This window comes from Hyperolius riggenbachi, chromosome 1, assembly GCF_040937935.1.
Source record: "Hyperolius riggenbachi isolate aHypRig1 chromosome 1, aHypRig1.pri, whole genome shotgun sequence".
Lineage (NCBI taxonomy): Eukaryota > Metazoa > Chordata > Amphibia > Anura > Hyperoliidae > Hyperolius > Hyperolius riggenbachi.
In genome coordinates this window covers 568,000,551-568,026,405 of record NC_090646.1, presented here as the reverse complement: position 1 = coordinate 568,026,405, position 25,855 = coordinate 568,000,551, and the positions used below count along the sequence as shown (strand labels likewise).

Genomic DNA, 25,855 nt, shown 5'->3' with positions numbered 1-25,855 from the left:
ACACAAAAAATTGTGGCAGAATTATAGTAGTTACTGTTAACACTATGAAGCATAGCATTCCTGTTCCTTGACGAAATGAGGCAAGGTGTCAGGGCCCAAGCTGTAAATATAATGTTTTTAAGTAAATATACATTTTTACATGTAAACATTACTGATATTTGTCATTAACTGCGCTTTCATAGGCAACAAAGTAAATAAGCTTCAGTTCCACGTTAATATCATAATACATCATATACATCATAGATAGCAAGATGATGGAGATTAATTGCTGTAATATCAAACTATAATACTGCAGCCACTGACTTTATTAAACGTGAAATGTCAGTACAAACCATTAATCCTCTCAATTAAATTTTCAATATTAAATATTGTTAAAAAGTGTTTTAGAGAGCTGGTATCCGTTTATTTGTATATATAAAGGGGCTGATATATAAAGCTGCTCTAGCAATGCGAGCTACATGACAGCACTGCACTCTACGCGCGGTTGTGCCGCATAGCATGACTTCCTTAGTTACACACGCTCCTTTTAATGCCAACTGCTGCTGTGAAGTATCGTGACCACAATACTTCACTAGCACGGCCGCTGCTATGTTTATTACTTAGTAACTATGTTAATTAACATAGCAGCGTCCGCACAAGTGAAGTATTGTGGTCACGATACTTCACAGCAGAGGCCGGCATTGAAAGGAGCATGCGTTGCTAAATAAGCAACGCGTGTAACTAAGGAAGGCATGCAACGCTGCACGACTGCGTGTAGCATGACTCCCTGAATTTAGCTTGCGGTGCTGTCATGTAGCTCACATTGCTATAGCAGCACAGCTTCATGAATCAGCCCCAAAGTAGAATTCTGCATACATTTCATAAAAGTAAATTTAACATTTGCAAACACTAGCTTATGTTACTGGATCAGGGCAAGGCTGATCTTTAAACTTCTCCTTTGCAAAGAAATCGGAATCACAATACGAAGCAGAAATATCTGAGAGTGTGATATAGACGCCACCATTGCTGACAGTCACTTTGTGAGTCCTTTGCTTCACTCCTTTAGAAAACCATTTTTTATTTCTTTGTCGGTCGCTGGGGTTAACTCCACGATACAAGCCTTCTCCATTTTCCAAAACAATCCTATACTTGTGCCATGGGCAAACAACACAAGGCCGTCCATCGATATCCTGCACACAAACAGAGACATATTAGAGCCTGTACATAACCGACTGTGAAGCAAGGTTGTGCTTGTGCAGCAACAGTGGTGTAGAAATAGGGGGTGCAGAGGTAGCCACCGCATCGGGGCCCTTGGGCTAGAGGAGCCAGAGGGGCCCACCCCTCAAACACAGTTTCCCATCCCCTTCATGCACCTCTGACACTGTGGTTGTCCTTGATTGGTTTTGGTGCACCGTATCAATTGTTATGTATAGAGTGCATGGGGGGCCCCAATGCTAAACTTGCACCGGGGCCCACAGCTTCTTCGCTACGCCACTGTGCAGCAAAATTATAGTTCACTGGAATTGCGGTGTAATTTTGACTGGCCATTGTAGGGCTACACAGGAAGTCCAACGCTTGAGTATGAGTTCAACAAAGAAAAAAAATACACTTATTAAAGTGGACCTGAACTCTTGCACAGGGCAGAAGGAAAACAGAGAAATGCACACTGTATGTATTTAGAAAGTTTAGCCTGTCTGATTCCCCCTCATCTGTGTCTAATCACAAGTTGTAATTTGATCTCGCAGCTGTGCCAGCTGACTGCCATGGCAGATAAGTTCATTTGAAAGCTCAGGATGTTAACAATATGTCTGCTTCCATGGAAGCAGGAAGTAGACAAACTGAAGATTTCTTGCAGGATTTGTATCAGCTGTAACAAAGAAATGTTTTATTTAAAGGTTATCATGCTGTTGCATATCTTTTAGAGCAGAGAGGAAGTTCCGAGTTCAGGTTCGCTTTAAGGTTGTTATTTTTTATTTTTGATAGGGCGACTTTTTTTCCCAGCACACCTTGCAGAAGATCACTTGCTCTTTCGCTTGTGGTTCTGATCCAGTGGCTGTTGGCACAATCCCGCTGCTCACACCCCCTGGCTCCTCAGTGATCTTAGCTGCTACTTACCTTGCTAGGTGCAGGTAGGGAGGCAGAGTGTGTGATGTGCAGGGTTTCCGCTTCTATTGGTCAGGTGCAGATGTGTCTCTACATCTCTACACTGAATAGGGAGCTCCCCCTAAATGCAAAGCTTGTGATTGCACAATGCGGAAGGGAGGGAGGGTGAGAGGGTGTCCCTTTAAAGAAGAATATTGTGAGGCCACTCAGGTTGCTCAAAGTAAAGGCTGACTACATATATATATCATTTTAGCCACATACGTTACCAAGTGATATTGTGATATTGGTACCTGCATTTGATAAAAATCTTACAATGGTTGGTTAGCTTCAGCATATAAGGAGTGTCTCAGATTGTCTGGAAAACGATTGCACCACAGTTTAGAGATCATTGTGTGATTTGATCTTCAGTGGGCTGAGGACACAACACGAACAACCAAAGTTAAATCATGTGACAAGTGACAAATCCATCCTCCCTGGTCTGCTGAATGCCAGTACACATAGCAACTGGATTTCAACAGACAACATCAACAGTTGCACAGTCAAGACTACAAGAAGCAAATACGTTTAAGCATGCTAAACGATGCCAAGATGTCATCACATGTCGAAGGTTAAGCAATACTTAGTCCTGCGTGATCTCTTTTGATTTTCATCTAGCATGTGTGGCCAGCATTCATGACTGTGTGGCAAGACAGTGCTGGACTACTGCATTAAATTGCCATGCACAGACAGCAAACAGCAATTTTACCAGTACTTACGCAAGTTAAAGGACCACTCCCGCGAATCAATACATTTTTAACCATCTAACAGTAGATATATATAGTATATACGAGCCTTGCTGTGTATTTTTTTTTTGTGTGTGTGATGTCCCTTTAATGTACTGTTTGTCACTGAAATCGGAGTCCGTCAGTCCATTGCATAACGTTGACGGACTTTTGTATCAAAATAAACATTGCAGGGGGAGCCTTTGCAGGGTTTGGTAAAAAAACAAAAAAAAAACAGATGGTTTAGCCCTGAAATCCCAACGGTGAATATTACTGTGCTCGTGCTCACCCCTCAGTAGTAGCCGTTACTCTGAAGGACCCCCCGCACTCAGGCATCCCGCAGGCTTTTAGGGAGGCAGCTGTCAGCGCAGACTTTGCTGCGCAATGAGCTGCTCTCCCTCTACCTTGATTCGCCTGCGGGTCTGCCAATCATGATGTGGAGCCGGTGTAATGTCTGATTGCGCTGCCCGGAAGCTCCCTTCCACACTGAGTAGCACGCATGCTCAGTGTGAAGGTAATGATGCTGCTGGAGTTAAAATACGAAATATCTCCGCTCCCACACCTCTTGCACTCCCCAAATTTAGAGGGTAGGGAGGGGACCCCCAGAACGACCTCTATGCCAAATTGCAGCCCCCGAGACCCACTGGTTCCCGAGATAGGTTTCTCTAATCTATCTCCTGAACCAGCGGGTCTCGGGGGCTGCAATTTGGTATAGAGGTCGTTCTGGGGGTTCCCTCCCTACCCTGAAAATTTGGGGAGTGTAAGAGGTGTGGGAGCGGAGATATTTAGTATTTTACCTCCAGCAGCATCATTCTATAGGAAATGTGGCCGCATAGTCTCCTACTGCGCATGCGGGGCAGCACAAATCCACAGGCAGCGTAATCAGACACAACACCGGAGCTGAGGGACTCTGCGGTGGTGGAGTCAGTATGAGCTTCCCTCTGTGTATCGCCGCGGCTCACGTCCTTATGACGTGTGGCGTAATGAGCGCAGAGCGCGCTCTGCTGTACTGACAGAAAGTGCAGCTCTGCGCTCATTACCCCGCATGTCATAAGGACGTGAGCCGCGGCGATACACAGAGGGAAGCCCATACTGGCTCCACCACCACAGAGACCCTCAGCTCCGGCTCCACGTCATGATTGGCAGACCCGCAGGCGAATCAAGGTAGAGGGAGAGCGGCTCATTGCGCAGCAAAGTCTGCGCTGACAGCTGCCTCCCTAAAAGCCTGCGGGATGCCTGAGTGCGGGGGGTCCTTTAGAGTAACGGCTACTACTGGGGGGTGAGCACGAGCACAGTAATATTCACCGTTGGGATTTCAGGGCTAAACCATCTGTCTTTTTTTTTTACCAAAACCTGCAAAGGCTCCCCCTGCAATGTTTATTTTGATACAAAAGTCTGTCAACGTTATGCAATGCACTGACGGACTCCGATTTCAGTGACAAACAGTACATTAAAGGGACATCACACACACAAAAAAAAAATACACAGCAAGGCTCGTATATACTATATTTCTGTCAGTACAGCAGAGCGCGCTCTGCGCTCATTACGCCACACGTCATAAGGACGTGAGCCGCGGCGATACACAGAGGGAAGCTCATACTGACTCCACCACCGCAGAGTCCCTCAGCTCCGGCTCCACATCATGATTGGCAGACCCGCAGGCGAATCAAGGTAGAGGGAGAGCAGCTCATTGCGCAGCAAAGTCTGCGCTGACAGCTGCCTCCCTAAAAGCCTGCGGGATGTCTGAGTGCGGGGGGTCCTTCAGAGTAACGGCTACTACTGGAGGGTGAGCACGAGCACAGTAATATTCACCGTTGGGATTTCAGGGCTAAACCATCTGGTTTTTTTTTTTTTTTTTTTTTTTTTTTTTACCAAACCCTGCAAAGGCTCCCCCTGCAATGTTTATTTTGATACAAAAGTCCGTCAACGTTATGCAATGGACTGACGGACTCCGATTTCAGTGACAAACAGTACATTAAAGGGACATCACACAAAAAAAAAAATACACAGCAAGGCTCGTATATACTATATATATCTACTGTTAGATGGTTAAAAATGTATTGATTCGCGGGAGTGGTCCTTTAACTAGCTTCAACTATCACCTTCATGCAGATGACACCCATATTTACCTCCATACCACGGACCTCTCCACCACCACCATAGAGAAGGTAATCTCTTGCCTCTCAGCTATCTCATCCTGGTGGTCTGCCAGGCTCCTAAAGTTAAACTTGGATAAAACAAAACTCCTAATATCCCCCCCCCCCCCCCCCCCACGGACATCTATGTCACTGTCAACGGCACAATCATCCGCCCAACCACACACGCCCGCTGCCTGGTCATCACCCTGGACTCAGCCCTCCCCTTCACCCCCCACATCTAAACCATTGCTAGGGTCTACAATATTCATTTATACAACATCTACAAGATCCAACCTTTCCTGACCCCAGGCACTGTGAAACTCCTTGTCCACGGCCTCATCATTTTCCACCTAGACTACTGCAACTCCCTCCTGTCAGGCCTTCCTCAGAACTTTATCAACCCCCCTACAATCCGTCATGAACGCAGCAGCCAGACTAATCTACTCCTCCCATTGTTCTGTCTCCATGACTCCCCTATGCAAATCCCTTCACTGGCTTCCAATTTGCTTCAGAATCAGCTTCAAGATCCTGCATGACTACTGGACTTCACTAGAGCTGCTCCCATCCTGTAGAACTCTCTCCCACTGCCCATCAGACTTGCCCTCTCCTTCAACACCTTCAAAAAAGCACTCAAAACTCACCTCTTCAGAGAGGCCTACCATACCTTGATGCTGCCCTAACTCTCTCTGCCGAGAACCTCTTGATGACCCCCCCCTCCTTTTGTGTAACCACCCCCTCCCTCTAGACTGTAAGCCTTTGGCAGGGCCCTCTCCCCTTGTGTACCATACTTGATTGTACACTCCACTATCACTCCAGTGTATGATCTGGCATTTTATTACTACCTGTATTGAGTTGTGTATCTTATTGCTTATTACCTGTATTGTTGTATCTATTGCCTATTATTGCTCAAGTAGTGCAATGTGTGTTATACTGGCAATGCATGCATTGGGCTTGATTCACAAAGCGGTGCTAACCTACTTAGCACGTCTAAAGTCTTTAGACGTGCTAACCAGGGTGCTAAGTAGGTTAGCACTGGATTTCTCAATAAGATCGCGCGCTGACTTTGCGCGCGCAAAGTCCTATGCACGCTAAGTCCCATAGGCTTTAATGGGCACTTTGCGCGGAGCGCGCTGCGCTCTGTGCAGTGCACGCGTAAAGTTTTGCATGCATAAAGTTTTGTGCGCATAAAGTTTTGTGCGCGAAAAGCTCGCTTAGACGTGCTAAGGGGGTTTTCACAGGCGTGCTAACAGTTAGCACCGCTTTGTGAATCAAGCCCATTGTATGAATTGGTTGCACTATTTGTGTTATGTAACTCATGTAAGTACTGGTAAAATTGCTGTGCACTGTCTGCCCACAGTTGTACCTCAGTTTTGTGAAAATGAACCCCATGATTTGCAATGGCTATAATTATGCCCATATTGACAAATATGTTGGTGATTAAAAATATGTGGGCAGCCCAGCGGTGTAGTGGTTAGAACTCTCGCCTTGAATCCCAGCCAGGGTAACATCTGCATGGAGTTTGTATGTTCTCCCTGTGTCTTCATGGGTTTCCTCCAGGCGCTCCAGTTTCCTCCCACATCCCAAAAACATACAGATAAGTTCATTGGCTTCTCCCTAAACAGTGGCATACCTACCATAAGGCTGCAGGTGCTCATAGCACCGGGTGTAGCCATGGCTATGGGTGCCGCAGTGTTGCTCAGTCACTGTGTTCTTCCACCTGGGACCTTTCCTCATAGTTTGGAGCAACATTCAGGAAAATAGCAGCACGCAGTGCAGGGGACTTTACTACTTCCTGCACTAGATATAGCATCCCTCCCCCTTCCTGTCCCATGGGCAATGTGTCTCCTCGCTCTCTACACACAGCCTGCACTGAGTGAATGTGCAGAGCAGCAGGGTGAGTAGAGAGAATGATTGCTGTGCTGCAGCTGGGACATTAGCAGGGAGAGGAGGCAGGATGTGTTCAGCGCTTCAGAAGTTGCCTGTCATTAGTAGCCATGTGCACTGGCTGCTGTAGTACTAGAGTACCCTGGACTATTGATTATTTATCCTGATCAGAGTAATTAATCAATAATGCAGGACAGTCTGCTGTTACAGAAGCCAGTGATACAGGTGCTGAGAGCCGACTTCTGTAGTGAGCAGAGAAGCAAGCTCCAGGCGATTTAGATTAGCTTGATTGCAGGTAGTGTTGGGCGAACAGTGTTCGCCACTGTTCGGGTTCTGCAGAACATCACCCTGTTCGGGTGATGTTCGAGTTCGGCCGAACACCTGACGGTGCTCGGCCAAACCGTTCGGCCATATGGCCGAACTAAGAGCGCATGGCCGAACGTTCCCCGAACGTTCGGCTAGCGCTGTGATTGGCCGAACGGGTCACGTGGTTCGGACCCGAACGCGCTCTGATTGGCCGAACGGTCACGTGGTTCGGGTAAATAAATACCCGAACCACGTCATATCTCCGCCATTTGTCTGTGGGTTTAGCTTTGGGTAGGCAGGCAGGGTAGTTCGCGCTCCAGCCACGCTAGCCAGGGTCCCCCCTGTCATTGTGTCACTGCTGGGAACAGTAGTACACCGCTTGCTCAGCCACACTATATAGCATTCTGTTTACTGCCACTCTGTGTACCTCGCTCAGCCACACTATATAGCATTCTGTTTACTGCCACTCTGTGTCTGCTGGGAATAGTAGTACACCGCTTGCTCAGCCACACTATATAGCATTCTGTTTACTGCCACTCTGTGTACCTCGCTCAGCCACACTATATAGCATTCTGTTTACTGCCACTCTGTGTCTGCTGGGAATAGTGGTACACCGCTCGCTCAGCCACACTATATAGCATTCTGTTCACTGTTCTGTGTCTGCTTGGAATAGTGGTACACCGCTCGCTCAGCCACACTATATAGCATTCTGTTTACTGTTCTGTGTCTGCTGGGAATAGTGGTACACCGCTCGCTCAGCCACACTATATAGCATTCTGTTTACTGTTCTGTGTCTGCTGGGAATAGTGGTACACCGCTCGCTCAGCCACACTATATAGCATTCTGTGCACTGTTCTGTGTCTGCTGGGAATAGTGGTACACCGCTCGCTCAGCCACACTATATAGCATTCTGTTCACTGTTCTGTGTCTGCTGGGAATAGTGGTACACCGCTCGCTCAGCCACACTATATAGCATTCTGTTTACTGTTCTGTGTCTGCTGGGAATAGTGGTACACCGCTCGCTCATCCACACTATATAGCATTCTGTTCACTGTTCTGTGTCTGCTGGGAATAGTGGTACACCGCCCGCTCAGCCACACTATATAGCATTCTGTTCACTGTTCTGTGTCTGCTGGGAATAGTGGTACACCGCTCGCTCAGCCACACTATATAGCATTCTGTTCACTGTTCTGTGTCTGCTGGGAACAGTAGTACACCGCTCGCTCAGCCAGAGTATATAGCATTGTGTTTACTGCCACTCTGTGTACACCGCTCAGCCAGACTATATACCATTGTTTACTGACACTCTGTGTACACCGCTCAGCCAGACTATATACCATTGTTTACTGACACTCTGTGTACACCGCTCAGCCAGACTATATACCATTGTTTACTGCCACTCTGATTCTGCTGGGAACAGTAGTACACCGCTCGCTCAGCCAGACTATATAGCATTGTGTTTACTGCCACTCTGTGTACACCGCTCAGCCAGACTATATACCATTGTTTACTGACACTCTGTGTACACCGCTCAGCCAGACTATATACCATTGTTTACTGAAACTCTGTGTACACCGCTCAGCCAGACTATATACCATTGTTTACTGCCACTCTGATTCTGCTGGGAACAGTAGTACACCGCTCGCTCAGCCAGACTATATACCATTGTTTACTGACACTATATAGCAGACTATATAGCATTGTGTGTACACCGCTCAGCCAGACTATATACCATTGTTTACTGACACTCTGTGTACACCGCTCAGCCAGACTATATACCATTGTTTACTGCCACTCTGATTCTGCTGGGAACAGTAGTACACCGCTCGCTCAGCCAGACTATATACCATTGTTTACTGACACTCTGTGTACACCGCTCAGCCAGACTATATACCATTGTTTACTGCCACTCTGATTCTGCTGGGAACAGTAGTACACCGCTCGCTCAGCCAGACTATATACCATTGTTTACTGACACTATATAGCAGACTATATAGCATTGTGTGTACACCGCTCAGCCAGACTATATACCATTGTTTACTGACACTCTGTGTACACCGCTCAGCCAGACTATATACCATTGTTTACTGCCACTCTGATTCTGCTGGGAACAGTAGTACACCGCTCGCTCAGCCAGACTATATACCATTGTTTACTGACACTCTGTGTACACCGCTCAGCCAGACTATATACCATTGTTTACTGCCACTCTGATTCTGCTGGGAACAGTAGTACACCGCTCGCTCAGCCAGACTATATACCATTGTTTACTGACACTATATAGCAGACTATATAGCATTGTGTGTACACCGCTCAGCCAGACTATATACCATTGTTTACTGACACTCTGTGTACACCGCTCAGCCAGACTATATACCATTGTTTACTGCCACTCTGATTCTGCTGGGAACAGTAGTACACCGCTCGCTCAGCCAGACTATATACCATTGTTTACTGACACTCTGTGTACACCGCTCAGCCAGACTATATACCATTGTTTACTGCCACTCTGATTCTGCTGGGAACAGTAGTACACCGCTCGCTCAGCCAGACTATATAGCATTGTGTTTACTGCCACTCTGTGTACACCGCTCAGCCACACTATATAGCATTGCGTACTCTGCCAGTCAGTGTGTATATTGCTGGGATCAGTAATACTCCACTCACCGTCAACCACTATATGAGCTCAACATGAGTTCCCCAGAGACCTCCGCTGTGAGCAGCACTCCCAACAACAGCAACAGCCAACGCCCCACGCAAGCTATAACATCCACCCCAGCAGCCAGTGGTCAGCAGCAGCCCTCCCCGGAGGAGAACGTTGTGTCCATCAGTCCGTCGCCAGAGCGATTAATGAGGGCTGCCATTGAGGAGATGATGGGGCCTGATGTGGAGGAGGAGGTCTGGCTCAGGCCAGCATCCCAAGTTAATGTTGAGGACGATGAGGGGTCTGTGTCTGGGGATGTTGGGGTGGCAGAGGTGGTGGGTGGGTCAGACTCAGGAGAAGAGTTGTATGATGAGGATGATGATCGGGACCATCTGTATGTGCCTCAGAGTCCGACCCCGGAAAACATGTTGTATCGTGTGTTTAGGTACTAAAATCTGCGTTCCCTCCCAGTAGTGTTGGGCGAACAGTGTTTGCCACTGTTCGGGTTCTGCAGAACATCACCCTGTTCGGGGTGACTATATAGCAGACTATATAGCATTGTGTTTAATGCCACTCTGTGTACACGGCTCAGCCACACTATATAGCATTGTGTTTACTTCCACTCTGTGTCTGCTGGGAACAGTAGTACACCGCTCACCCGCCACTGTATAGCATTGTGCTCTGTGTCACTGCTGACAATAGTGGTACACCGCTCACCCACCACTGTATAGCATTTCTGTACTGCCACTGTACTGCTGCCAGTCAGCGTGTACTTTAAGGATAAGTGAAATGAGGAAGAAATCCGGTGAAAGAGGGAGGGGCAAGGGAAGAGGTGTTTCCCCTGACGGTTCACGTACAGGCCACAGGGGAGCACCCAAGAAAACCCACTCAATACTGCCCATGTTGTCCAGGACAACAACCCTCACAGATCCAAAAGAACAGGACCAGATAATTACTTGGATGACCTCTCAAGCGTCCAGCAGTGGGTTAAGCAGCACCAGCACATCACGCACGAGGTCCGAGTCCTCAGCCAGTTAAAGTCTGGGCTTTCTTTGAAGACTGCACTGAGGATGTTACCATGGCGATTTGCAAGGTGTGCAAGACCCGCCTGAGCAGGGGGAAAAGTATTAACAACCTCTCCACCACCAGCATGAGCCGCCACATTCTATCCAAACATCCCACTCTGTGGGCAAACGCGGCAGGACAGGGTACCACCAGCAACACTGCCTCCCTTGGGTTCACCAGACTCACCACCAGACCCGCCTCAGCAGCAGCAGTAGCCCAGCCATTGCGTGGTTCACAACATTCACAAACATCAGACGATGCTGACACTGTCACTTTCCGGACTAGTGCTCTTGAGGTCTCCCAGTGTTCATCAAACACAACAACCAACAGCCCTTCGGTGTGCAGCGCTACGGTTGAGTTGTCTGTCTCTGAGATGTTTGAGCACAAGAGGAAATTGCCAGCAAATGACCCCCGGGCCGTGGCAGTAACAGCCAGCCAGCATAGCCAAGCTTCTGGCCTGCGAAATGCTGCCATATCGAGTGGTGGAGACAAACAGCTTCAAGGGCATGATGTCAGTGGCCATCCCACGTTACGTTGTTCCCAGCCGCTACCACTTTGCGCGCTCTGCAGTGCCTGAGTTGCATGAGCACGTGGTCAGCTAAATAACCCGAAGCTTGAAGAATGCCGTTGCCTGCAAGGTTCACCTCACCACTGACACCTGGACGAGTGCGTTCGGCCAGGGTCGATACATCTCCCTTACCGCGCACTGGGTGAACCTTGTGGAGCCTGGCAGCGATTCCTCACCTGCTACGGCGCGGGTGTTGCCCACGCCGCAAACAGCTGGATAACAACAGCAGCACCTACCTCTCTGACTCCTTCTCCTCCAACGCATCTCAAAGCTGTACCTCATCCGGAAATGCTAACCCAGCACCAGCAGCAGTAGGATCGTGGAAGCAGTGCAGCACAGCTGTTGGCATGCGTCAGCAAGCGTTGCTGAAGCTGATCTGCCTTGGGGATAAGCAGCACACAGGGGAGGAAATTTGGAGGGGAATAAAGGAACAGACGGATTTGTGGCTGGCACCGCTGGACCTGAAACCGGGCATGAAGCTAGACACCTGGCACGAACTGGCAATGTACGCAATAGAGGTGCTGGCTTGCCCGGCAGCCAGCGTTATGTCGGAACGCTGTTTCAGTGCTGCCGGAGGCATCATCACAGATCGGCGTATCCGCCTCTCCACAGAAAATGCAGACCGTCTGACTCAAATTAAAATGAATCAATCCTGGATTGGAAACGACTACGCAACACTCCTGGACCCCAACCAAGTAACATGACCGATGAACATCTGGGATGGTTTAGCGTTTCCGGTCCCTGTTTATTGAACCTCTCATCTGTATTACATTTATGACTGCATGGCGGCAAAAAGCATTGCTGCTATATCCGCACGCTTTTTGTCCTCATGCAAGGCCTGGGTTGTTGTGTCTCACAAAGCGTGGCCTTCTCCTCCTGCGCCTCCTCCTGTTCCATCACGTGTGCTGCTGCTGCTGCTGCTGCTGCTGCTGCTGGGTTACCGTTGCCGGTCCCTGTTTATGGAACCTCTTATCTTTATTACATTTATGACTACATGGCGGTACAAAGCATGCTATCCGCACGCTTTTTGTCCTCATGCAAGGCCTGGGTTGTTGTGTCTCACAAAGCGTGGCCTTCTCCTCCTGCGCCTCCTCCTGTTCCATCACGTGTGCTGCTGCTGCTGCTGCTGCTGCTGGGTTACCGTTGCCGGTCCCTGTTTATGGAACCTCTTATCTTTATTACATTTATGACTACATGGCGGTACAAAGCATGCTATCCGCACGCTTTTTGTCCTCATGCAAGGCCTGGGTTGTTGTGTCTCACAAAGCGTGGCCTTCTCCTCCTGCGCCTCCTCCTGTTCCATCACGTGTGCTGCTGCTGCTGCTGGGTTAGCGTTGCCGCGTGGTCCCTGTTTATTGAACCTCTTATCTTTATTACATTTATGACTACATGGCGGTACAAAGCATGCTATCCGCACGCTTTTTGTCCTCATGCAAGGCCTGGGTTGTTGTGTCTCACAAAGCGTGGCCTTCTCCTCCTGCGCCTCCTCCTGTTCCATCACGTGTGCTGCTGCTGGGTTAGCGTTGCCGCGTGGTCCCTGTTTATTGAACCACTTATCTTTATTACATTTATGACTGCATGGTGGTACAAAGCATGCTATCCGCACGCTTCTTGTCCTCATGCAAGGCCTGGGTTGTTGTGTCTCAAAGCGTGGCCTTCTCCTCCTGCGCCACCCTCCTCCTGTTCCATCACGTGTGCTGCTGCTGGGTTAGCATTACCGGTCCCTTTTCCTGGAACCTCTTATATGTATTACATTTATGACTGCATGCCGACAAAAAGCATGTTACCTGTGCAAAGAAAACAGACATTTCCCGCATTTAAAAGACAGTTTTCCCTTTGAAACTTTAAAATCGATTTTCTCAAAAACTATAAGCTCTTTTTGCTAAATTTTTTTTTCCTCTTGTACCCACTCCCAAGGTGCACATACCCTGTAAATTTGGGGTATGTAGCATGTAAGGAGGCTTTACAAACCACAAAAGTTCGGGTCCCCATTGACTTCCATTATGTTCGGAGTTCGGGTCGAACACCCGAACATCGCGGCCATGTTCGGCCTGTTCGGCCCGAACCCGAACATCTAGATGTTCGCCCAACACTAATTGCAGGTACTCTTATCTCTTTTCCCAGCTCCCCCTCCCACCCTGTTTTCTTCCACCATAACCCTTTCTTCTTTTCGGATTTTAGTGGCTTTTTTCAACAGCATGTCCCTGCCAAACAGCACTGGTGATGTCTGCAGTCCTGGTGAGAGGTCTTCCTGCTATTTCTCCTCTCCCACCAGGCTCTCTGTCTTGTGCCCCTACCTCTTTATCCCCCCCTCCTCCTATGCACCCCCCTCTTTCATATGTCCCCCTCTTCTGACTGTCCTCAGAGGAGTTCACAATCTAATTGTACCATAGTCACAGTCTAATGTCCTATCATATTATTATTACTAGCATCTTCTGCATCACTGTATAGAGTACAGAGTTTCATAATGGTTAGCGCCGTCCAAATCCTGACGGCGCCCCAACCCATCAACACTCCCATCAAAAAAACTTGGGTTTTTTTGGGGGGGAGGGGGGGAGCGGAGGGGATCTTTAAATAATCAGCACAGGGTGTCAAATTTCCGAGGTACGCCACTGTGCCTATATTGGCCCAAGACATACCGTATTTTTCGGACTATAAGACGCACTTTTTCTCCCCCAAAAGTGGGGGGAAAAAGTCAGTGCGTCTTATAGTCCGAATGTGCCTCAAAGCATCAGGTACTTGAGAAGTACTGGTAGTGCATCCCAGCATCTCCCCCTTTACTTGCGGCAGTCGGCAGGCTCAGTGCGATCATAGCATATCCCCCTTTACTTGCGGCGGTGGGCAGACTCAGCATGATCCCAGTATCTCCCCCCGTAATGGCGGCGGTCGGCAGGCTCAGCGCGATCATAGCATCCCCCGGTACTTGCGGCGGCTTGTGGGCAGACACAGCATGATCCCAGTATCTCCCCCCGTAATGGCGGCGGTCGGCAGGCTCAGCGCGATCATAGCATCTTCCCCGGTACTTGCGGCGGCTTGTGGGCAGACACAGCATGATCCCAGTATCTCCCCCGTAATGGCGGCGGTCGGCAGGCTCAACGCGATCATAGCATCTTCCCCGGTACTTGCGGCGGGCAGGCTCAGCGCGATCCTGACATCTCTCGGCGGGATAGTAGAGGGTCAATCTCAGCTCTAGCTGCGGCTGCTATCAGGAGTCCCGATGTCTCTGTACTTCCGGTACTTGCGTCGCACGTCATTAGGGGGCGCATGTAAACAAGGAAGTGGTCTGTCCCGCCGAGAGATGTCAGGATCGCGCTGAGCCTGCCCGCCGCAAGTACCGGGGAAGATGCTATGATGGCGCTGAGCCTGCCGACCGCCGCCATTACGGGGGGAGATACTGGGATCATGCTGAGTCTGCCCACAAGCAAGTACCGGGGATGCTATGATCGCGCTGAGCCTGCCGACCACCGCCAGTACCGGGGGGGGGGGGGGAGATGCCTGGGTCATGCTGAGTCTGCCCACCGCCGCCAGTACCAGGGGGGAGATGCCTGGGTCATGCTGAGTCTGCCCACCACCGCAAGTACCAGGGGGGAGATGCCTGGGTCATGCTGAGTCTGCCCACCACCGCAAGTACCGGGGGGGAGATGCCTGGGTCATGCTGAGTCTGCCCACCACCGCAAGTACCAGGGGGGAGATGCCTGGGTCATGCTGAGTCTGCCCACCACCGCAAGTACCAGGGGGGAGATGCCTGGGTCATGCTGAGTCTGCCCACCACCGCAAGTACCAGGGGGGAGATGCCTGGGTCATGCTGAGTCTGCCCACCACCGCAAGTATCAGGGGGAGGATGCCTGGGTCGTGCTGAGTCTGCCCACCACCCCAACTACCAGGGAGGAGATGCCTGGGTCATGCTGAGTCTGCCCACCACCGCAAGTATCAGGGGGGAGATGTCTGGGTCGTGCTGATGCTGCCCTGCTGCCCCAAGTACTGGGGGGAGATGCCTGGATCATGCTGATGCTGCCTTAGTACCAGGGGGAGATGCATGGATTGCGCAGCTTCTGGATGGGTGCCTGGACATCTGGATAGGTGAGATCAGCACCCTGTAATGTTTAGTTAGTGTTAGTGGTGGGGTAAGCAAAGGTTAGTGTAGTGTAGTAACTGGTGGGGGCATCAGGGGTTAGTATGTGGTGTAGCTCAATGTTACTGGCGAGGCATCAGGGGTTAGTGTAGGGTACTTAGTCTACCTAGTGGTCGCAGCAAGGGTTAGTGTAGCTGGGCAGTGAAGCTTAGACAGAGACCGCTTGGGAAAAAAATGTCTACAAGATGCCCCTGCACTATAGACACATCAGGTTTAAAAACTATTTTTTTTCCTGGTTTTTGTCCTCTAAACCTGGGTGCGTCTTATAGTCCGGAGCGTCTTATAGTCCGAAAAATACGGTACATACATACACTATACGGTACATACATACATATGTACATACACTATACATACAGTATACATACCGTATATACATACATACACTATAAATACATAGACATATGACTATGTTAGGGATTAGATAAGGCTCTCAACCAGAGTTCCCTGGAACCCCAGTGTTCCTTGAGTACTCTGCAGGGGTTCCTTGGCATTGTCCCCCATCGTGGAGGAAGTATAATAGAGCACATTACGGGGTACTGTAAAAAGAAGCACTAAATTGGGGGTCAGAATAATAATGAGCACAGCATAATTAGATTAGATTGTGAGCCCCTTGGAGGGACAGTTAATTCCTGCATGACCGCTGGTACGTGCCCCCCCTTGCAAAATGCATCACGACCGGAGGCATAAATACGTGTACCACTTTGTTTGCCTCACCACTCCTGTTCACCACACCTCTGTCATTTGTTTCTGCCGCAATTCCACAATTGAGTGATCGAGGAATGGGGACAGCTTGTTCCCAAAAAAGAAGATCAGGAGGAATAAGAGGAAAATTTTTTTTTTTCAAAAAGACCTTATAGTTTTTGAGAAAATCGATGTTAAAGTTTCAAAGTAAAAATGTATACAGTTAAAAACCTGCCGACTTTAACGGTTAATAGCAAAGCCTGCTTAAAGTTTAGGAACACCAAATTCCTAGGGTATATTAAGGGGATCAGTGAGAATAAGAGGAAAATTTTTTTTTCAAAAAGACCTTATAGTTTTTGAGAAAATCGATTTTTAAGTTTCAAGGGCAAAAATGTCTTTTAAATGCGGAAAATGTCAGTTTTTTTTGCACAGATAACAATAGTGTAATATTTTCATAGATTCCCCCGAGTGGGAAGAGTTTTACTTACTTCGTTCTGAGTGTGGGAAATATAAAAAAAAAACGACGTGGGGTCCCCCCTCCCAGACCTCTTTAACCCCTTGTCCCCCATGCAGGCTGGGATAGCCAGAATGCGGAGCATCGGCCGCGTGGGGCTCCGCACCCTGACTATACCAGCCCGCATGGTCCATGGATTGGGGGGTCTCGGAAGGGGAGGGGCAGCCAAGCTTTCCCCTCCCCCTCCGAGCCCTTGTCCAATCCAAGGACAAGGGGCTCTTCTCCACCTCCGATGGGCGGTGGAGGTGGAGGCCGCGATTTCCTGGGGGGGGGGGGGGGGTTCATGGTGGAATCTGGGAGTCCCCTTTAAAAAGGGGTCCCCCAGATGCCCACCCCCCCTCCCAGGAGAAATGAGTATAGAGGTACTTGTACCCCTTACCCATTTCCTTTAAGAGTTAAAAGTAAATAAACACACAAACACTTAGAAAAAGTATTTTAATTGAACAAAAAACATAACATTTTTGCCCTTGAAACTTAAAAATCGATTTTCTCAAAAACTATAAAGTCTTTTTGAAAAAAAAATTTCCTCTTATTCCCACTGATCCCCTTAATATACCCTAGGTATTTGGTGTTCCTAAACTTTAAAGAGTAACTGTCAGGCTGCAGAAGCTAATTTAAACCTCTATTCTCCTGTGTTAAACAGTTTAGAAGGAAGCCCAAAAGCCATTAGTGAAGATAAAAATCTCAGTTACCTTTGATGTGTGCTTATCAGCAAGGCTGTTATTCTTAAGAAGACGCAAGCCGCATACCATACTGCAAAGCATTCTGGGGCTCTCCCCTCGGCTGCTAATGAGACGTTACAGCAGCTTGTAATCAGTCCAGCGCGTAGCACTGATAAATCTCCGGGCAGAGTACACTGCAGGAGTCAGCTATTGTTCCTAGCCACATGGCTCATTAATATTCACTGCACACTGTGTTGTTCAAGTAGGAGCTTATCTGTGATCAGGAAGCAGGCAGGACATGACGACACATTTGACAGAAAAACATGGAGCCTGCCATGAGCTGTCAGGAGCATCTATCTCTGCATATACTATATACAAATTCTGTGAAATCCAAACGTGGACAGTGAAATGCATATGTAATGTAAGTACAGCCAATCTTTAGCTACTGATATATGTGTTTATTTTCTCTGAGACCTTATACCTAACAGCTCCTCTTTAACCTCCTTAGCGGTAACCCCGTGTGTGACACGGGGTAAGCCGCCGGAGGGTGCCGCTCAGGCCCTGCTGGGCCGATTTACTTACCCGATCGCCGCTTACTTACTTACCCGATCGCCGCTATCCGGTGCGGCGCGCGCCCCCCCCCCCCAGACCCCGAGCGCTGCCTGGCCAATCAGTGCCAGGCAGCGCCGAGGGGTGGATCGGGTCTCCCAATGACGTCCCGACGTCGCTGACGTCGGTGACGTGGCGACGGGGGAAGCCCTCCAGGAAATCCCGTTCTTTGAACGGGATTTCCTGATCGGTGATCGCCGAAGGCGATCGAAGCGGGCGGGGGGATGCCGCTGAGCAGCGGCTATCATGTAGCGAGCCCTCGGCTCGCTACATGATAAAAAAAAAAATTTAAAGAAAACTGTTGCGCTTCCCCCTGGCGGTATTTTTCATACCGCCAAGGGGGTTAAGCAGGCTTTGCTATTAACCGTTAAAGTCGGCGGGTTTTTAACTGTATACATTTTTACTTTGAAACATTAACATCGATTTTCTCAAAAACTATAAGGTCTTTTTGAAAAAAAAAAATTTCCTCTTATTCCTCCTGATCTCCTTAACATATTCTCCAAATTTGAGGCTCTTAGCATTTAAGGGGGCTTTGCTATTAACCCTTAAAGTCGGCGGCTTTTTTATATTATACGGAGCGTTACGGTTAAACGCAAAATTACGGTAGCGTTTAATGCGAAATTACGGCATGAACGAAACGCGAAATTACGCGTTGAAAATTACGCTTACGGTATTTTCAATTACGATTTTAATGGCAATTACGCTACCGTAATTTCGCATCGTAATCGCAAATTTCGCATGTGTAATTATAGTAATGCGAAATTACGAAAATTTCGGCTCAACTCGTTTATGGTACTCGAAGTTAAGTGCAGTGCCATCTTGCAACCAAAAAGTAAAATGCACCCAAACATACACACACATACACTTTCTATACAGAAATATATTTTTTTAAATTACATTTTAACCCTTTACAACCCTATAGTTACTAAAGTAAAATAATTGTTAAAAAAAATAAAAAAATAAATAAAAAAAGAAAAAAGAAAAATAAGAGCAATATTCTGATTAATAAAGACAAAAGTATTAGGATGTTAGATTAAGATATTATTATTAAAATTGAGCAACTTTAATATATAATAAAATATAGTTTTTTCTTCAAATGTTCACTATAAAGATCCTGTAATGTTATTTAACGTGAATGTAACAATACTGTTATGTAAAAATTGATATAACAATGTTATGATATGTCAATGACATACTGTATTTAAATTGAAAACTCTTTAATAAAAAATATTGAATGAGAAAAAAAATAAAAAATGACACCATTAAATAAAAAATAGTTACCTTATGGACTTTTTAATATGTATGTCATAAGGGTATATTACTGTTAATTTTGCAAATAAAGGATTGTAATTAGTGATATCGTATTTAAAATCTCTAAACAGAAAAAAATTCACCTCTATTTCCAGATTAAATCTTATCACCATACATTGTATTAGGGACACAATTTAACCACTTCAGGACCACAGTCTTTTCGCCCCTTAAGGACCAGAGCCTTTTTCCCCATTCAGACCACTGCAGCTTTCACGGTTTAATGCTCGGTCATACAACCTACCACCTAAATGAATTTTACCTCCTTTTCTTGTCACTAATACAGCTTTCTTTTGATGCTATTTGATTGCTCCTGCGAGTTTTACTTTTTATTATATTCATCAAAAAAGACATGAATTTTGGCAAAAAAATGATTTTTTTAACTTTCTGTGCTGACATTTTTCAAATAAAGTAAAATTTCTGTATACATGCAGCGTGAAAAATGTGGACAAACATGTTTTTGATTAAAAAAAAACCATTCAGTGTATATTTATTGGTTTGGGTAAAAGTTATAGCGTTTACAAACTATGGTGCCAAAAATGAATTTTCCCATTTTCAAGCATCTCTGACTTTTCTGCGCACCTGTCAGGTTTCATGAGGGGCTAAAATTCCAGGATAGTACAAATACCCCCCAAATGACCCCATTTTGGAAAGAAGACATCCCAAAGTATTCAGTGAGAGGCATGGTGAGTTCATAGAAGATTTTATTTTTTGTCACAAGTTAGCGGAAAATGACACTTTCTGACAAAAAAAAGAAAAAAAAAAGTTTCCATTTCTTCTAACTTGCAACAAAAAAAAATGAAATCTGCCACGGACTCACTATGCTCCTCTCTGAATACCTTGAAGTGTCTACTTTCCAAAATGGGGTCATTTGTGGGGTGTGTTCACTGTCCTGGCATTTTGGGGGGTGCCTAATTGTAAGCACCCCTGTAAAGCCTAAAGATGCTCATTGGACTTTTGGCCCCTTAGCGCAGTTAGGCTGCAAAAAAGTGCCACACATGTGGTATTGCCGTACTCAGGAGAAGTAGTATAATGTGTTTTGGGGTGTATTTTTACACATACCCATGCTGGGTGGGAGAAATATCTCCATAAATGACAATTGTTTTATTTTTTTTACACACAATTGTCTATTTATAGAGATATTTCTGCCACTCAGCATGGGTATGTGGAAAAATACACCCCAAAACACATTATACTACTTCTCCTGAGTACGGCGATACCACATGTGTGGCACTTTTTTGCACCCTAACTGCGCTAAGGGGCCCAAAGTTCAATGAGTACCTTTAGGATTTCACAGGTCATTTTGAGAAATTTCGTTTCAAGACTACTCCTCGCGGTTTAGGGCCCCTAAAATGCCAGGACAGTATAGGAACCCCACAAATTACCCCATTTTAGAAAGAAGACACCCCAAGGTATTCCGTTAGGAGGATGGTGAGTTCATAGAAGATTTTTTTTTTTTGTCACAAGTTAGCGGAAATTGATTTTAATTGTTTTTTTTCACAAAGTGTCATTTTCCGCTAACTTATGACAAAAAATAAAATCTTCTATGAACTCACCATACTCCTAACAGAATACCTTGGGGTGTCTTCTTTCTAAAATGGGGTCATTTGTGGGGTTCCTATACTGCCCTGGCATTTTAGGGGCCCTAAACCGTGAGGAGTAGTCTTGAAACCAAATGTCGCAAAATGACCTGTGAAATCCTAAAGGTACTCATTGGACTTTGGGCCTCTTAGCGCACTTAGGGTGCAAAAAAGTGCCACACATGTGGTACCGCCGTACTCAGGAGAAGTAGTATAATGTGTTTTGGGGTGTATTTTTACACATACCCATGCTGGGTGGGAGAAATATCTCTGTAAATGACAATTGTTTGATTTTTTTTTACACACAATTGTCCTTTTACAGAGAGATTTCTCCCACCCAGCATGGGTATGTGTAAAAATACACCCCAAAACACAATATACTACTTCTTCTGAGTACGGTGATACCACATGTGTGACACTTTTTTGCAACCTAGGTGCGCTAAGGGGCCTAACGTCCTATTCACAGGTCATTTTGAGGCCTTTGGATTCTAGACTACTGCTCACGGTTTAGGGCCCCTTAAATGCCAGGGCAGTATAGGAACCCCACAAGTGACCCCATTTTAGAAAGAAGACACCCCAAGGTATTCTGTTAGGAGTATGGTGAGTTCATAGAAGATTTTTTTTGTCACAAGTTAGCGGAAAATGACACTTTGTGAAAAAAAAAAACAATACATATCAATTTCCGCTAACTTGTGACAAAAAATAAAATCTTCTATGAACTCATCATACACCTAACAGAATACCTTGGGCTGTCTTCTTTCTAAAATGGGGTCACTTGTGGGGTTCCTATACTGCCCTGGCATTTTACGGGCCCAAAACTGTAAATAGTCTGGAAACCAAATTTCTCAAAATGACTGATCAGGGGTATAAGCATCTGCAAATTTTGATGACAGGTGGTCTATGAGGGGGCAAATTTTGTGGAACCGGTCATAAGCAGGGTGGCCTCTTAGATGACAGGATGTTTTGGGCCTGATCTGATGGATAGGAGTGCTAGGGGGTGACAGGAGGTGATTGATGGGTGTCTCAGGGGGCGGTTAGAGGGGAAAATAGATGCAATCAATGCACTGGGGAGGTGATCGGAAGGGGGTCTGAGGGGGACCTGAGGGTTTGGCCGAGTGATCAGGAGCCCACACGGGGCAAATTAGGGCCTGATCTGATGGGTAGGTGTGCTAGGGGGTGACAGGAGGTGATTGATGGGTGTCTCAAGGTGTGATTTATGGGGGGGAAATAGATGCAAGCAATGCACTAGCGAGGTGATCAGGGCTGGGGTCTGAGGACGTTCTGAGGTGTGGGCGGGTGATTGGGTGCCCGCAAGGGGCAGATTAGGGTCTAATCTGATGGGTAACAGTGACAGGTGGTGATAGGGGGTAATTGATAGGTGATTGATGGGTAATTAGTGGGTGTTTAGAGGAGAGAATAGATGTAAACAATGGATTTGGGAGGTGATCTGATGTCGGATCTGCGGGCGATCTATTGGTGTGGGTGGGTGATCAGATTGCCCGCAAGGGGCAGGTTAGGGGCTGATTGATGGGTGGCAGTGACAGGGGGTGATTGATGGGTGGCAGTGACAGGGGGTGATTGATAGGTGATTGACAGGAGATCAGTGGGTTTATACAGGGAATAACAGATGTAAATATTGCACTGGCGAATTGATAAAGGGGGGTCTGAGGGCAATCTGAGCGTGTGGGCGGGTGATTGGGTGCCCGCAAGGGGTAGATTAGGGTCTAATCTGATGGGTAACAGTGACAGGTGGTGATTGATAGGTGATTGATGGGTAATTAGTGGGTGTTTAGAGGAGAGAATAGATGTAAACAATGGATTTGGGAGGTGATCTGATGTCGGATCTGCGGGCGATCTATTGGTGTGGGTGGGTGATCAGATTGCCCGCAAGGGGCAGGTTAGGGGCTGATTGATGGGTGGCAGTGACAGGGGGTGATTGATGGGTGGCAGTGACAGGGGGTGATTGATAGGTGATTGACAGGTGATCAGTGGGTTATTACAGGGAATAACAGATGTAAATATTGCACTGGCGAATTGATAAAGGGGGGTCTGAGGGCAATCTGAGCGTGTGGGCGGGTGATTGGGTGCCCGCAAGGGGTAGATTAGGGTCTAATCTGATGGGTAACAGTGACAGGTGGTGATAGGGGGTGATTGATAGGTGATTGATGGGTAATTAGTGGGTGTTTAGAGGAGAGAATAGATGTAAACAATGGATTTGGGAGGTGATCTGATGTCGGATCTGCGGGCGATCTATTGGTGTGGGTGGGTGATCAGATTGCCCGCAAGGGGCAGGTTAGGGGCTGATTGATGGGTAGCAGAGACAGGGGGTGATTGACTGGTGATTGACGGGTGATTGACGGGTGATTGACAGGTGATTGACAGGTGATCAGGGGGGATAGATGCATACAGTACACGGGGGGAGGGGTCTGGGGGGGGGTCTGGGGAGAATCTGAGGGGTGGGGGGGTGATCAGGAGGGGGCAGTGGGCAGGGGGGGGGGATAAAAAAAAATAGCGTTGACAGATAGTGACAGGGAGTGATTGATGGGTGATTAGGGGGGTGACTGGGTGCAAACAGTGGTCTGGGGGGTGGGCAGGGGGGGGTCTGAGGGGTGCTGTGGGCGATCAGGGGGCAGGGGGGGGGAAATCAGTGTGCTTGGGTGCAGACTAGGGTGGCTGCAGCCTGCCCTGGTGGTCCCTCGGACACTGGGACCACCAGGGCAGGAGGCAGCCAGTATAATAGGCTTTGTATACATTACAAAGCCTATTATACTATTTCCATGCCGCGATCCGGGTGCTAGTAACCCGCCGGCGCTTCCGAACGGCCGGCGGGTTACTACGAGCGGTGGGCGGAGCCAGTCCCCGGCGGCTGATCGCGTCACGAATGACGCGATCGCCGCATAGCCACCCACGCAGCCGCCCCCGCCGATGGGCGTATTGCGGTCGTTTGGGCCCGGACTTTGCCGCCGCCCATCGGCTGGGGGCGGTCCTCAAGTGGTTAAATGGTGTAATAACCAGGACAAATGGCAAATAAAATGTGTCTGTTTTATCCATTGCAGCAAGTTTTAATTTAAAAGTATAATGGCCGAAGACTGAGAAATAATTAATTTTTTACATTTTTTTTCTTATTATTTCCTTTAAAATACATATAAAATAAAATAATTCTTAGCAAAATGTACCTCCCAAGGAAAGCCTAATTTGCGGTGCAAAAAAAATAATATATAGATCATTTCTGTGTAATTAGTAACAATAAAGTTATTGGTGACTGAATGGGAGGAGCGTGATGTGAAAATTGCTCTGGTTTTTAAGGGCAAAAAAACCTGTGGTTGGGAAGTGGTAAAGTTACAAGGCAATATAATCTGTACAGCGCTGTGGAAGATGTTGGCACTATATAAATTCTAAATAATAATAATAAATACATAATATTTTAACAAATAAAGTAAATAATTTGTCTGTGAATATGTAGCACATCTAGGGACAACATTCAGTAAATCGATTGCTTTGTTCCTTTCTCTCCTAATATAATTTCATCTTCTGCAAGAATGTATGCCACTGAAAGCATTAGCAACGCTTAACGTACATCCTGGCAATTACAGGCTGTCTGAACTTGGATGTCTTACTCATGGAATAAATAAACCTCATGCTGTGGTAGTATGAATTTGGCAGAACAGAATCTCCCAATGTGTGCAGCTAATGATAAAGATACGTAAGCATCCCCTTAGAAGCACTGTACAGAGAGATAAGCATGGTGTTCTTTCCTTTCCTGTGAAGTTCTATATCACATCACCCCACCCCGTAAATGTCTTAGGTCACCAATCATCGCAAGATGCCTCACAAATAGTTCTTATCAAGCAATCACCTCTTAAAGCTGACAGTTTTCCAACTCACTTAAAAGCTTTTTCTATTATGGATCACCAAATTTAAAATGACCTGAGATATGATCAGGGGTGTTTCTAGCCACTTTGTCACTCCAGGCAAGAAAACCTGTGGCGCCCCCCCCCCCCCCCCCCCACATAGCGCCAACCCTTATTCCACCCCCACCCCCGTGCCCCCACCACAAGCAAGCACACACACAAAAAAATGAGCGCATGGGCGTGATGTCACTCATTAAGTCACGCACATGCGCAGAGAGTGCCCAGCAACAGGAGCGCGATACTAGGACGCACACCACCGGACTACGCAGGCGTACTACTCCGGGTCATAGCGACCTGGAAGTAGTACAGGGCCCAGATGTTCGCCAATCGCCAGCATCTCTGCTCAGCCGCCCCCCCCCCCCCACACACACACACACACACGCACTCAAATCTCAGGGCCAGCCAGGGGACAGTGGGGCATATAATATCAAGAGGGGGCACGCCACTCACTATGAGGGTCTCCCCTCTGCTGCCCTGCACACTGTGCAGCATGTGTGTCTCCCTCCGAGTCCTGCCCACTGTGCCCAGACCCACACAGCAGCAGGCATGATGCTATATGCTAATGCCCCTGTATTATTTAATATCCATTGCCAGAAGCAACATGGGCGAGCCGGGGAAGGGGGGGGGGTCGAGGGGGGGCGGAATCAGGGCCAGCCAGGATGCATATAGAAAAATTATCATGAGCAGCAGTCAGATCTGCAGAGATGGCACTCACTGTATGTGAGGTGTGTGTGTCGTCGTCTCTGCTAGTTTGTGCACATTGCGCACACTGCTCAGTCAGGTCGGCCAGGTGTCAGCCGGCGCCGCGGTAGCACTGGTCCCTCCGTCCTGCCTGCGTCACACACAGTGCCTCAAGCACGTGTGACAGGCGAGGGCGGAGTTAGGGGCGGCGCCGGCGCGGCGTGTAAACAAGCTAGCGTGCGGTGGCCGTACGCTGTACACAGCGAGAGTGAAAGAGGGGGCGGGGAGAGGGGGCGGACCAGTAGGCGGCGGCATCGCACTCGCACATA

General features: G+C 47.6%; 1 protein-coding gene across 2 annotated transcripts in view; it reads right to left on the bottom strand.

The window, feature by feature from the left end:
- Nucleotides 1-674: 674 nt before the first annotated feature.
- RFESD (Rieske Fe-S domain containing) overlaps nt 675-25,855 on the bottom strand; it is a 42,526-nt gene continuing 17,345 nt past the window's right edge. The window contains exons 1-2 of one of the 2 annotated variants that reach the window (XR_011029598.1): nt 2,395-2,569; nt 1,038-1,169 (exon numbers count right to left, since the gene is read on the bottom strand). Coding sequence is in view for 1 of the 2 variants with exons in the window: in XM_068271691.1 (XP_068127792.1) it covers nt 894-1,169 (276 nt within the window). In the remaining variant the exon portion in view is untranslated. Of the gene's footprint in view, nt 1,170-2,394; nt 2,570-25,855 lie in introns of those variants that run through there. The other variant, XM_068271691.1, reaches the window with a different exon arrangement.